The sequence below is a fragment of the Bufo bufo genome, chromosome 9, assembly GCF_905171765.1.
Source record: "Bufo bufo chromosome 9, aBufBuf1.1, whole genome shotgun sequence".
In the NCBI taxonomy this organism is placed as follows: Eukaryota; Metazoa; Chordata; class Amphibia; order Anura; family Bufonidae; genus Bufo; species Bufo bufo.
The window spans coordinates 118381793-118394981 of NC_053397.1; the positions used below are offsets into that span (position 1 = coordinate 118381793).

The following is a 13189-nucleotide window of genomic DNA, read 5'->3' on the forward strand; positions in this document are numbered from 1 at the left end:
TTAGGCTTCAGTTAGATCCTCCATTGCCATGCTTGCGCCGTGTGCCCGACACCACCAGGACCTGGCCCCTCTTCCTTTCATCTCCCGCCGGCTTCTCTTACAGCAGGGCGCCCTATCGCTCCAGTGCCCGCCCAGTCTTAAAAATCAGGGGCGTAGCTAGAAATGACTGGGCCCCATAGCAAAAAAATGCATGGCCCCCCTCCCAGATTTCCCACTCCCACATACCTATCGGACCTCCCACCCAAACACCCCTCCAGGACCTCTCACTCCAACATCCCCACACCCCTCCCTAGATCCCCCTCAGTGTCATCCACAGATATCCCCCCTCAGTGTCATCCACATATATCCTCCCCACCCAGAGCCGCTTCCTAGCTAATTTATTCACTGCCCTTGCCTCTGTATAATTGAAGAGAAGCGCCGTAATCTTGCACAGGCGCACTGGCAGAGGACAGGAAGACGGTGCATGCGCACTTCGATGCCTCTGCCAGTGCGCCTGTGCGAGATTACGGCGCTTCTCTTCAATTTCACAGAGGCAAGTGCAGTAAATAAATTAGCTAGGAGGCGGCGCTGGGCGGGGAGATTGCAGGCACAGGCAGCATCGCTTTGCTGCCTGTGCCGTTCGCAGGGCGTCCTGTGCGGGTCGCATGACACGGCTTCGTGGGACGCATTTGGCCCGCGGGCCGTAGGTTGGGCATCGCTGCACTAGACAATCTAAATGTATGCCAAAGTTATCATCCAGAATGAGCTACTTTGATAAATCTGCCACATTCACCATTACTAAATGTTGCAAAGGTGAATTCACAGGCTGTAGAAATTATCCACATATTTTTTATGGGTGAACTTCTGGAATGATAAGGCATGCTGCAGATTGTATGTAACATTACACTCACTGCATGTCAATAAACCGGCAACAAACTTCTTTCCCTGCAGAATGTGATTTGGGTTTAGAAAAACCACATTGAGGAGTATGTAATGTTTTTCACTACCCATTAATCACATGCTTCAATTTCCTTTAAGAAGATCTTTCCTTCTAAGGTAGCCAACGCAATGTTTTTCTATTTTTATATCCTGTGTTATACATCAATACATCCTCTCATCTAGTCATGAAACATTTTACTGAAAATAAATTTCTCAGAATTTAAGATGTAAACCAGAAAACCTACGGTAATTTCAAAGTGGTGCTCACATTATCAACTAATTCAAAAAGACACAATAGCTTAGCCTGTACTCCCACATTTGAATTTAACAAACTTGCTTTGACTTTACTGCAAATATGTTGAAGTCAAAATCCTTTAAAAAGCACATACAGCAACTGTTGATTAGTCTCCCATTTTGATTACAGATCTATTTTTTTTATTCTAATTTATTCGGAATATCAACCATAAGCATCAGTATGTGGGATTTAAACAGAATGTACATATAAAAGAAATAACAATGTAGCAAAGTGTATATATTACAGGAAACGTCTTGGCTATTTTTCCCCAAGTTCTATCACAACAAAAGGTACAGTAGAATCATGACATTTCTTTTCTCCACTATATTTGCCAAGCAAGATTCATCATTTTGCTTCTTGTAGTCTTCTTGTTTGCTTTTCTTTGGCCTACAACCAAAAACAAAATATAACCTTTAAGACTGTTAAGAAATATTGATGTAATTAATGAATTTAGTGTAAGTAAATTTTTAATAGACAGTTTGTAATATGGATGAGCGAATTGATTTTAATTCCTTATTTGAATTTTGGGTTTGAAATAAGATAAGGAGAGAGAGAGAGAGAGAGAGAGAGAGCTATAGAGAGAGAGAAGTATTTTCAGCCTATTTATGCCCAGCTAAGCTTGATTAACAGGTATTACCCTATTTGTACATAGGTAGAGACCTGTCAACTAAGTTACAGTAGGCAAGGTGAGGGGAGCCACCTACCGGACACTTCTCTCTGAGCCCAACACTAAGGGTGGGCTCACATCATGCACGTTTTATGCCTTCGTTTGATGTGTACATTAGAAGATGCCACCGTATGGCATCAGTCTGAGGCATCCATTTAACATTTTTAAATATGTTTTTTATATACGTTAAACGGATGATAAAAACGTCATGTGAACCCAGCCTAATTAACACTGATTTCTCAAAAACACTTTAGAGTTAAACATAATTTGAAGGAAAGTAAAAGATTTAGATTTTGATATCTTGCAAAAGCACTACACCCATAAACAAAGAACGCCTCTATTTAAATGGACAGCCTTCTTCATTTTCAGTTACACATTTGCATATTGTGCTATGAGAAAAAGCTACCTTGTTTACAGGGTTGCAGTGCTGACATCACTCTGACAACACATGACTGCTGTTGCAAATCACTGGCCTCAAAGGTAGTCAGCGTGAAGTCAGAGCTAATCTGTAAACAGCAGAGCTGCTGGCAGTAAGTATCCTCTCTCCACTCACATAAAAGATGGAGGCAAAAGCCTCTGATGTCCTGATTGGGTCCCCAGTATCCTGATCGGGGAAAAGCTGGGTCCTGATCCCCAAAAAACGGAGCATGCATGCGCAATAAGTTATTGTACTAACATTTGCCTGCAGCACAGTAACAATTAAGGACCATTAGTAAGTTCCACTGATCATGTGATCGCCTTCCCTTTACTGACACAGCCAGGACAAGGGCTGTGTTTCTCAAGTGTAGTTAGCATACAGAGCGGGAGAATATACTGGGGACCACAGCGGGCGAACGGAGCGGCGCCCAGGAATAATAGTAAGTGCAGTGAGATCCCTGGGCGCCGCGCTACATATCCTGATAGTTAGTTTACAATGTTTGGACCCATGAAAGGTCCACTTTAATTCACAAATCCCCCACCGACCCCAGAAATGACCCCGCTTATGACTGGCTAAATAAATTGAAGGTCTTAATTGCCCCCTTAGGGATTAATTCTTAAAATTATACACTCCTGTTAAAAACCTGTCAATGAGAGGCTTTCAATTTCAAAGGCCTCCTTTCCTTCTTTTATTCCCTCTAAAGATGCCATGGGCTAAAATTATATAAGCTGCACGACAGGCTACACCTGCAGTTTTTCTGTTTATGAAGGCAGAGATGGCTAACTTAATCCCCCAGGCTGTCCAAAAATTATTGGAACAACAGACAAAATTGTGTGGGACCCAATGGCACCATTCCCGCACAGTGGGTACCACATGTACAGCCATAATTTTTAAACTACAGTCGTGGCCAAAAGTTTTGAGAATGACACAAATATTAGTTTTCACAAAGTTTGCTGCTAAACTGCTTTTACATCTTTGTTTCGGTTGTTTCTGTGATGTAATGAAATATAATTACACGCACTTCATACGTTTCAAAGACTTTTATCGACAATTACATGACATTTATGCAAAGAGTCAGTATTTGCAGTGTTGGCCCTTCTTTTTCAGGACCTCTGCAATTCGACTGGGCAGGCTCTCAATCAACTTCTGGGCCAATTCCTGACTGATAGCAACCCATTCTTTCATAATCACTTCTTGGAGTTTGTCAGAATTAGTGGGTTTTTGTTTGTCCACCCGCCTCTTGAGGATTGACCACAAGTTCTCAATGGGATTAAGATCTGGGGAGTTTCCAGGCCATGGACACAAAATGTCAACGTTTTGGTCCCCGAGCCACTTAGTTATCACTTTTGCCTTATGGCACGGTGCTCCATCGTGCTGGAAAATGCATTGTTCTTCACCAAACTGTTGTTGAATTGTTGGAAGAAGTTCCTGTTGGAGGGTGTTTTGGTACCATTCTTTATTCATGGCTGTGTTTTTGTGCAAAATTTTGAGTGAGCCCACTCACTTGGATGAGAAGCAACCCCACACATGAATGGTCTCAGGATGCTTTACTGTTGGCATGACACAGGACTGATGGTAGTGCTCACCTTTTCTTCTCCGGACAAGCCTTTTTCCAGATGCCCCAAACAATCGGAAAGAGGCTTCATCGGAGAATATGACTTTGCCCCAGTCCTCAGCAGTCCATTTACCAAACTTTCTGCAGAAGATCAATCTGTCCCTGATGTTTTTTTTGGAGAGAAGTGGCTTCTTTGCTGCCCTTCTTGACACCAGGCCATCTTCCAAAAGTCTTCGCCTCACTGTGCGTGCAGATGCGCTCACACCTGCCTGCTGCCATTCCTGAGCAAGCTCTGCACTGGTGGCACTCCGATCCCGCAGCTGAATCCTCTTTAGGAGACGATCCTGGCGCTTGCTGAACTTTCTTGGACGCCCTGAAGCCTTCTTAAAGGCTTGAAGTTCTTGATGATCCTATAAATTGTTGATTGAGGTGCAATCTTAGTAGCCACAATATCCTTGCCTGTGAAGCCATTTTTATGCAACGCAATGATGGCTGCACGCGTTTCTTTGCAGGTCACCATGGTTAACAATGGAAGAACAATGATTTCAAGCATCACCCTCCTTTTAACAGGTCAAGTCTGCCATTTTAACCCAATCAGCCTGACATAATGATCTCCAGCCTTGTGTTCGTCAACATTCTCACCTGAGTTAACAAGACGATTACTGAAATGATCTCAGCAGGTCCTTTAATGACAGCAATGAAATGCAGTGGAAAGTTTTTTTTTGGGATTAAGTTAATTTTCATGGCAAAGAAGGACTATGCAATTCATCTGACCACTCTTCATAACATTCTGGAGTATATGCAAATTGCTATTATAAAAACTTAAGCAGCAACTTTTCCAATTTCCAATATTTATGTAATTCTCAAAACTTTTGGCCACGACTGTACTATAGCCCTTTTTCAAACCCTCCATGCTGCAAACACAGGGGGCTTGATTGACAGTATGCAAAAATAAAGTGGGATTTCCAGAACCACTTGTGTCCAAGCTTTTGGAAGGAAAAACATCCTTCACACTTGCAAGTGACGAGTTACTTGCAGTGAAGTGGTGTTGCGCTGGAACACATTGGTGTTTGGTGCCTCGCTCCTTTCTGCAGGCACAGCCGCTGCATTACCCACAGACTGGCCTTGTTCCTCTACCTCCCAGTGCTGGCGTCCTCTGCAGGTCTCACCCTGCTCATCCACTTCAAAAGCCTCCAGGTTTGTTCTATAGGGCATGCGCGTTCACTCTCTGTCTCTTAACCCCTTAAGGACACAGGGCGTACATGTACGCCCTGTGTATTTTCGATCACCGCCGCGCCAGATCATTGAGCAGGCACTTGGGGCAAATGCGCCGGGGGGTCCGGTGACCCCCCCATGTATGCGATCGCAGAAAACCGCAGGTCAATTCAGACCTGCGGTTTTCTGCGTTTCCGGGTTATCGGGTCTCTGAAGACCCGATAACCCGGAACAGGATGGTGATGGTGGTGTGATTTCACCCCATCAATCACCATCCAGCGATCCTGAGTGGTGATGGTGACATCACCACTCAGGATCGCTTTCCCGATTGGTCTGTGGGCGGTCCGGCGGCAGATTCAAAAGAGGCAGGCGCTCCTCTCCTCCTCCTTTTGTGTTCCGGAGCCGGAGGAGAGAGGAGCTGCCTCACGTGTGTCCGCCATCGCTGCCAGCACCCCCAGGACCCGATCTCTGCCCCAGGACCCGATCTCTGCCCCAGCAACCCCCTATCAGGTACATAGGGACAGCATAGGGAAAGTATGGTTTAGGAAGGGAAAAAAAAGGGAAAGTTAGTTTCTGAACTTTGATTGCATCACCCTAAGTTAGGGTGTCTGGGGTCCACAGCACAGCTGTGTGACCCTAGACCCCCCAAGGGTGCTGCCACTTGACCCCCCCCCCCCCCCCCCCCCCCCCCCACCTTTTTTGGGGGTGCATTTATTTTTATTTTTTTGGTGTACGCTGACTGTGGCCGGCACTTAGTGTCCGGCCACTGTTAGCGCATCGCACACCCCACCGCTGATCAACTTCGGACGGTTGATCAGCGGTTTTGAATTTCCCCACATTTTTTGCCCTTTTAGTTAGTTTATTTTTTCTGTTAGTTTTAGGGTGAGTTCGTGAACACCCGTGCCCCCACACACACGCACACCAAATAAAGAGTTACACACGCACATATACATGCCGGACGTTCTCGGCCGAGGAGGCATACGCCCAAGCTTGCCTCCGACTCAGAGAGTCCCAGTGAGGATGAGGATGACCCCACATTCCTGTTGTCATCCGCGTCCTCCTCATCATCTAGCGATGATGATGAGCCCCCAAGGCAGCAGAGACGCCGCCAGGCGGAGCAAGGGGACCGCCATGTTAGGGACCCTGTGGCCCACACTAGTACGAGCAGCTCTGGGGCTAGTACTGGTTTCCCGGACCACCAGTTAAATCCACCGGAGCACCCTGCCGGTGAACTAGTCTGGTGTAGCCCAGAGCGATACGAGCCCGTGATTCCTGATTTTGTAGGCCAATCAGAAATCCAGATTTCCACAGTGGGCTACACTAAATATGACTTTTTTTGTCATTTTTTCAGTGACCCACTGGTAAATCTGATGGTGGAGCAGACGAATCTGTACGCCCAACAGGTTCGTCGCTCAACACCCCACTTTACAGTACGGCCATGACACGCTCCCGGTTTGAGGCCATCCGGAAATGTCTGCATTATTCCGATAAGGCAGCATGTCCCCCCCCCGAGGTGATCCTGCCCATGACCGTCTGTATAGGATACGGCCGGTCATCGATCACTTTGGGGCCAAATTCATGGAGGCCTATGTACCTGGAAGGGAGGTCGTGGTTGATGAGTCTCTCATTGCGTTCAAGGGGAGACTCATTTTCCGCCAGTATGTGCCCTCCAAGCGGGCGAGGTTATGGCGTGAAGCTATACAAAATTTTGTGAGATTACCTCAGGGTACACTTACAAATTTCGTGTATACGAGGGGCGAGATTCCCGGATTCCACCCCCAGAATGTCCCCCCACTCTGGGGTGTTACCGGGAAACTTGTGTGGGACCTTATGTACTCACTGCTGGATAAGGGTTACCACCTTTACGCGGATAACTTTTATACCAGTATCCCCTTGTTCCAGTCCCTTGCAGCCAGATTCACGTCCGCTTGTGGGACCGTGCAGAAAAATCCACGCGGCCTCCCTGCCCACCCCCTCCAGGTACCTATCCCCAGGGGTGAGACCCGTGCCCTTACCACTGGAAACCTGTTGCTGGTCAGGTATAAGGACAAGAGGGATGTCCTTATGCTGTCCACTATTCATGGTAATGGCATCATCCCAGCCCCTGTGCGAGGTACCGCGGCAACGGTCCTCAAGCCCGATTGTATCGTCGACTACAATCGGTATATGGGAGGAGTTGATCTCTCGGATCAAGTCCTCAAGCCATATAACGCCATGCGCAAAACCCGGGCATGGTAAAAAAAAGTTGCGGTCTACTTGGTACAGGTTGCCATGTACAACTCTTTTGTACTATCCCGAAGCGCTGGCAGCACAGGGACATTCCTCCAGTTCTATGAGGCAGTCCTCAAGGCCCTGATCTTTTCGGACCGGAAAAGAGCAGGCCGGAGTTACCTCGGGAACTGTAGGTGCCCGGATCATCCCTGGCCAACACTTTCCAGGTGTGGTCCCCCATACTGGAAAGAAGGGACGAACCCAAAAAAAAGTGCAGAGTGTGTCGCAGGAGAGGATACGGAAGGACACGACTACTCAGTGCGACATGTGCCCCCGATCATCCGGGCCTCTGCATTGACGGTTGCTTCAGGGAGTATCACACTTCCATGAGTACTAAATTTATATCCCAATTTAGCACTGACATCGGATAAAAAAAAACTGGTTCTCAGACTTGACACCCAAAAAAACGTAAATAATTTATTAAAAGTAGACATATTAGGTATCGCCACGTCGGTAATAATCTCCTCTATAAAAATAGCCCATGATATAACCCCCTAGATTAACACGGTCCAGAAAAAGAAAAAAAAGGTGCAAAGAGTTTTTTTTGGTCACCTTACATAATAAAAAGTTTAATAGCAAGCGATTAAAAAGTCATATAGCCCCCAAAATAGTGCCAATAAAACCGTTGTCTCATCCCGCAAAAAATTAGCCCCCACATAAGATAATCGGATAAAATAAAAAAAATTAAAGTGACTCTTAGACTTTAGAGATACCAAAATTTTTTTGGGGTATAAAAAAGGATAATATAGTCTAAAACCTAAATATTGTAAAAAAAGTAGACTTATTAGGTATCGCCGCGTCCGTAAGAATTTCCTCTATAAAAATACCCCATGACCCAACCCCCCAGATTAACACGGTCAAAAAATAGGTGCAAAAAAAGATTTTTTTGTCACCTTACATAACAAAAAGTTTAATAGCAAGCGATAAAAAAGTGATAAAGTCATATAGCCCCCAAAATAGTGCCAATAAAACAGTCTGCTCATCCCGCAAAAAATGAGATAATTGGATAAAAAAAAAAAAATAAAAAAAAAATGACCCTTAGACTTTAGAGATACCAAAAATCCCAAAAACCTAAATAATTGGAAAAAAAAAGTAGACTTATTAGGTATTTCCGCGTCCGCAAGAATCTCCTCTATAAAAATATCCATGACCTAACCCCCCAGATTAACACGGTTAAAAAAAAAAACGGTGACAAAACCGCTAGTTTTTGGCACTTTTCCATTTCAATCCGTTTTTTCCGTACCAAAACAAGGGTTAACAACCAAACAAAACTTTATATTTATTACCCTGATACTGCAGTTTACAGAAACGCCACATTTGTGGTTGTAAACTGCTGTATCAGTGAAAGGGAGGGCCGTAAAAGGAAAGGACCGACATGGTTTCTGGAAGGCCGATTTTGATGGCATTTTCTTATTGACACCATGTCCCTTTTGAAGCCCCCCCTGATACCCCCCTAGAGTAAAAACTCCCTAAAAGTGACCCCATCTAAGAAACTACACCCCTCAAGGTATTCAAAACTGATTATACAAACTTTATTAACCCTTTAGGTGTTCCTCAACAGTTAATGGCAAATGGAGATGAAATTTCAGAATTTCAATTTTTGGTAACCTTGCCTCACAAAAATGTAATATAGAGCAACCAAAAATCATATTTACCCTAAAAATAGTCCCAAAAAAATGCACCTTATCCCGTAGTTTCCAAAATGGGGTCACTTTAGGGAGTTTCTACTCCAGGGGTGCATCAGAGGGGTTGAAACAGGACACGGTGTAAATAAACCGGTCCAGTGAAAAATCAGCCCTCCAAAAACCAAACGGCGCACCTTTCACTCTACGCCCCGCTATGTGGCCGTACAGTAGTGTACGACCACATATTGGGTGTTTCTGTAAACGGTAGAGGTCAGGGCAATAAAGATACAGTCTTGTTTGGCTGTTAACCCTTGCTTTGTTAGTGGAAAAAATGGGTTAAACATGGAAAATAAGGCAAAAAAATGAAATTTTCATAATTTCATTCCCATTTGCCAATAACTCTTGTGCAACACCTAAAGGGTTAACGACGTATGTAAAATCTGTTTTGAATATCTTGAGGGGTGTAGTTTCTTAGATGGGGTCACTATTAGGGAGTTTCTACTCCAGGGGTGCATCAGGGGGGTTGAAACAGGACACTGTAAATAAACCAGTCCATAAAAATCAGCCCTCCAAAAACCAAACGGCGCACCTTTCCCTCTACGCCCGGCTGTGTGGCCGTACAGTAATTTACGGCCACATATTGGTGTTTCTGTAAACGGCAGAGTCAGGGCAATAAAGATACAGTCCTTGTTTAGCTGTTAACCCTTGCTTTGTTAGTGGAAAAAATGGTTAAAATGAAAAATTTGACAAAAAAATGAAATTCTCAATTTCAGCCCCATTTGCCAATAACTCTTGTGCAACACCTAAAGGGTTAACAACGTATGTAAAATCAGTTTTTGAATACCTTCAGGGGTGTAGTTTCTTAGATGGGGTCATTTTGGGTGGTTTCTATTATGTAAGCCTCGCAAAGTGACTTAAGACCTGAACTGGTCCCTAAAAAATTTTGTTTTTGTAAATTTCTGAAAAATTTCAAGATTTGCTTCTAAACTTCTAAGCCTTATAACATCCCCAAAAAATTAAATATCATTCCCAAAATAATTCAAACATGAAGTAGACATATGGGGAATGTAAAGTCATCACAATTTTTGGGGGTATTACTATGTATTACAGAAGTAGAGAAACAAACTTTGAAATTTGCTAATTTTTCCAAATTTTAGTTAAATTTGGTAGTTTTTTGGTGCAAAAAAAATAATTTTTTTGACTTCTTTTTACCAGTGTCATGAAGTACAATATGTGACGAAAAAAACAATCTCAGAACGGCCTGGATAAGTCAAAGAGTTTTAAAGTTATCAGCACTTAAAGTGACTCTGGTCAGATTTGCAGAAAATGGGCCTGGTCCTAAGTGTAATAAGGGCTGTGTCCTTAAGGGGTTAAAGGGCCAGTGGGTTCAAAATCCTTCCCCAGCCAATGGACTGGGCTTACATAGGTATTTAAGTAATCTCCTCAGTGGGAGGGTGCCTTAGCCTTATAGGTTTCTACTCTCTAGTTACCAGCAAAATGTGTGAATCTCTGCCTGACTACCCATGTACCCTGACAGACAGACTTTGACTTCTAGGCACCAGCCCTGTACTTAGCCTGTTGCCCGTATTGATTCATTGCCATCTGCCCTGACCTCAGACTTGTTACTCCAACTCATTGGTGCGACGCCTGCCATGACCTTGGCCTGTTTTCTCACTACATATATTGCTGTACCTCGGTGCTTCACACTGGTGTATCTGATCCCCTGGGTAGCTGTCAACTACACTGGGACCCATCTCAAAAGATAGAGGCCTTGTGGCACACCTCTGTAGCAAAAGACCAGATGCCTATATAGGGCTTAAAGGATAAAAAACCATGTGACTACCAAGATAACGTCATTAGAGTTTCACTCAGGCCATGGACCTCACTGTCCACACCGACAGATTATTACCAAAATTATTTAATGAAGTTTCTCAGCAACGTAACATTAGGAACAAATAATAGCAGGTCTGCATAATACATAGTAATATTTTTTGTAAGGCTATAAAAGGACATATGGCCAATTCAGTTTAGGCTACTTTCACGCCTGCATTAGGTGCGGATCCGTCTGGTATCTGCACAGACGGATCCGCACCTATAATGCAAAACGCTTGTATCCGTTCAGAACGGATCCGCTTGCATTAACCATAACAATGCAAACAGATCCGTTTGACACTGAAAGTCAATAGGAGGCGGATACGTTTTCAATTGCACATATTGTGTCAGTGAAAACGGATCCGTCCCCATTGACTTACATTGTAAGTCAGGACGGATCCGTTTGGCTCTGCATCGTCAGGCGAACGTCAAAACGCTGCAAGCAGCGTTTTGGTGACGCCTCCAGAGCGGAATGGAGGCTGAACGGAGGCAAACTGATGCATTCTGAACGGATCCTTATCCATTCACAATGCATTGGGGCTAAACTGATCCTTTTTTGGGCCGCTTGTGAGAGTCCTGAAACGGATCTCACAAGCGGACCTAGAAACGCCAGTGTGAAAGTAGCCTTAGCCTGTTATCCCACAAAGTTGATTCAGAGGAAGCCAATTTTCCTCATTTTAGGGGAAAAAAAAATGTGTTCCTGAATAAAGCAATCAAAATATCTGGTAATCCCTGAATCAATGACCCTTTTTCAGAATTTAAGTAACTACAACCTGTAATATTATTACACTCCAAAAATGAATCCAGCCCCTCTTGAACTACTAAGTGAGTATACAACCTCTCTAGCAGAAAATTGTCATAGTCTGACTGCTCTTACTGTAAAGAATCCCCTTCCATGTTGATGGAGAAACCTTCTCTCCTCTAGAAGTAGAGGATGTCCCCTTGTCCATTGTCAATGTCAGTGAATGAGCTGCAATATGGACATAGCCGTGTGCATGAGCTCTAGGTCAGTAAAGTGCAGTGTCAAGATAGTAAGAAATGTATGGCACTAGCAAGAGAAAAGTCTCTAGAAGGGACTTGTGTTAAAGGTTCAGAGATTAACTGATTAAGGCTTTCTAGTGCTGTGTGTCTAGCATTAGAAATTTCTATGTGTGGCCCAGCATTAGATATTGCTCTGAATAGTGCAGAACAAGAATTAATGAATAAATACAGTGCCTTGAAAAAGTATTCATGCCCCTTGAACTTTTCCAAATTTTTTCATGTAACACAAACTAAAATGTATTTTATGTGATAGACCAACACAAAGCATCAAGTATGTGTGAAGTGAAAAGGAAATACATGCTTTTTAAAATTTTTATAAAAATAGGGAAAGTGTGAAATGTATATGTATTCAGCCCCCCTGAGTGAATACTTGGGAGGACCACCTTTTAGTGCAATTACAGCTGTAAGTCATTTGGGGTATGTCTCTACCAGCTTTGTACATCTAGGGGCTGAAATTCTTCTTTGCAAAACATGTCAAGCTCAGTCAGATTGGATGGAGAGCGGCTGTGAACAGCAATTTTCAAGTCTTGCCACACTCTCAATGGAAATTAGGTCTGGACCATTCTAACACATAATATGCTTCAATCTAAACCATTCCATTGTAGCTTTGGAACATTGCAGCATTGTAACATGAACCTCTGCCCCAGACTGAAGTCTTTTGCAGTCCTCTACCAGGTTTTCCTCCAGGATTGCCCTGTATTTAGCTCCAAACCATTTTACTATCAACTCCTGACCAGTTTCACACTCCCTGCTGAAGAAAAAGCATCCTCACAGCAGGTTGCTGCCATTTCACAGTGGGTTCGGATGATGGAATGAACAGTACTCCGTTACATGTTCAGAGCTTGGGATATATTTTTTTAATAACCTAACCCTGCTTTACACTTCTCCACAACTGTATCCCTGACCTATCTGGTGTGTTCTTTGGTTTTCATGATGCTATTGATCACTAATGTTCACTAACAAACATCTAAGGACTTCACAGAACAGTTGTAGCTAGGGTGCATTCACATGGACCGTATAAATGGATCCACATCCCTTCCGCAATTTTGCGGACCCATTCATTTTCAATGGGGCCGCAAAATATGCGGACAGCACCACCGTGTGCTGTCCACATCTGTTGTTGCGAGGCGCCGCAAAAAATATGGAGCATGTCCTATTTTTGTTGCGGGAAATGTGCGGACCGCAAAACAATTACGGTCGTGTGAATGCACCCTTATACGGAGAATGAATTACACATACGTGGACTCTATTTGCTAATTAGTTGACTTCTGAAGGCAATTGGTCAGACTGGATTTTATTTAGGGGTATAGAG

General features: G+C 43.9%; 1 protein-coding gene across 2 annotated transcripts in view; it reads right to left on the reverse strand.

The window, feature by feature from the left end:
- Positions 1-1486: 1486 nt before the first annotated feature.
- Positions 1487-13189, reverse strand: part of UCHL5 (ubiquitin C-terminal hydrolase L5) — a 180500-nt gene continuing 168797 nt past the window's right edge. For both annotated transcript variants that reach the window (XM_040407688.1, XM_040407687.1), the window contains one exon: positions 1487-1600. In XM_040407688.1, the coding sequence (XP_040263622.1) occupies positions 1559-1600 (42 nt within the window). In that variant the 3' untranslated portion in view covers positions 1487-1558. The remainder of the gene's footprint in view (positions 1601-13189) is intronic.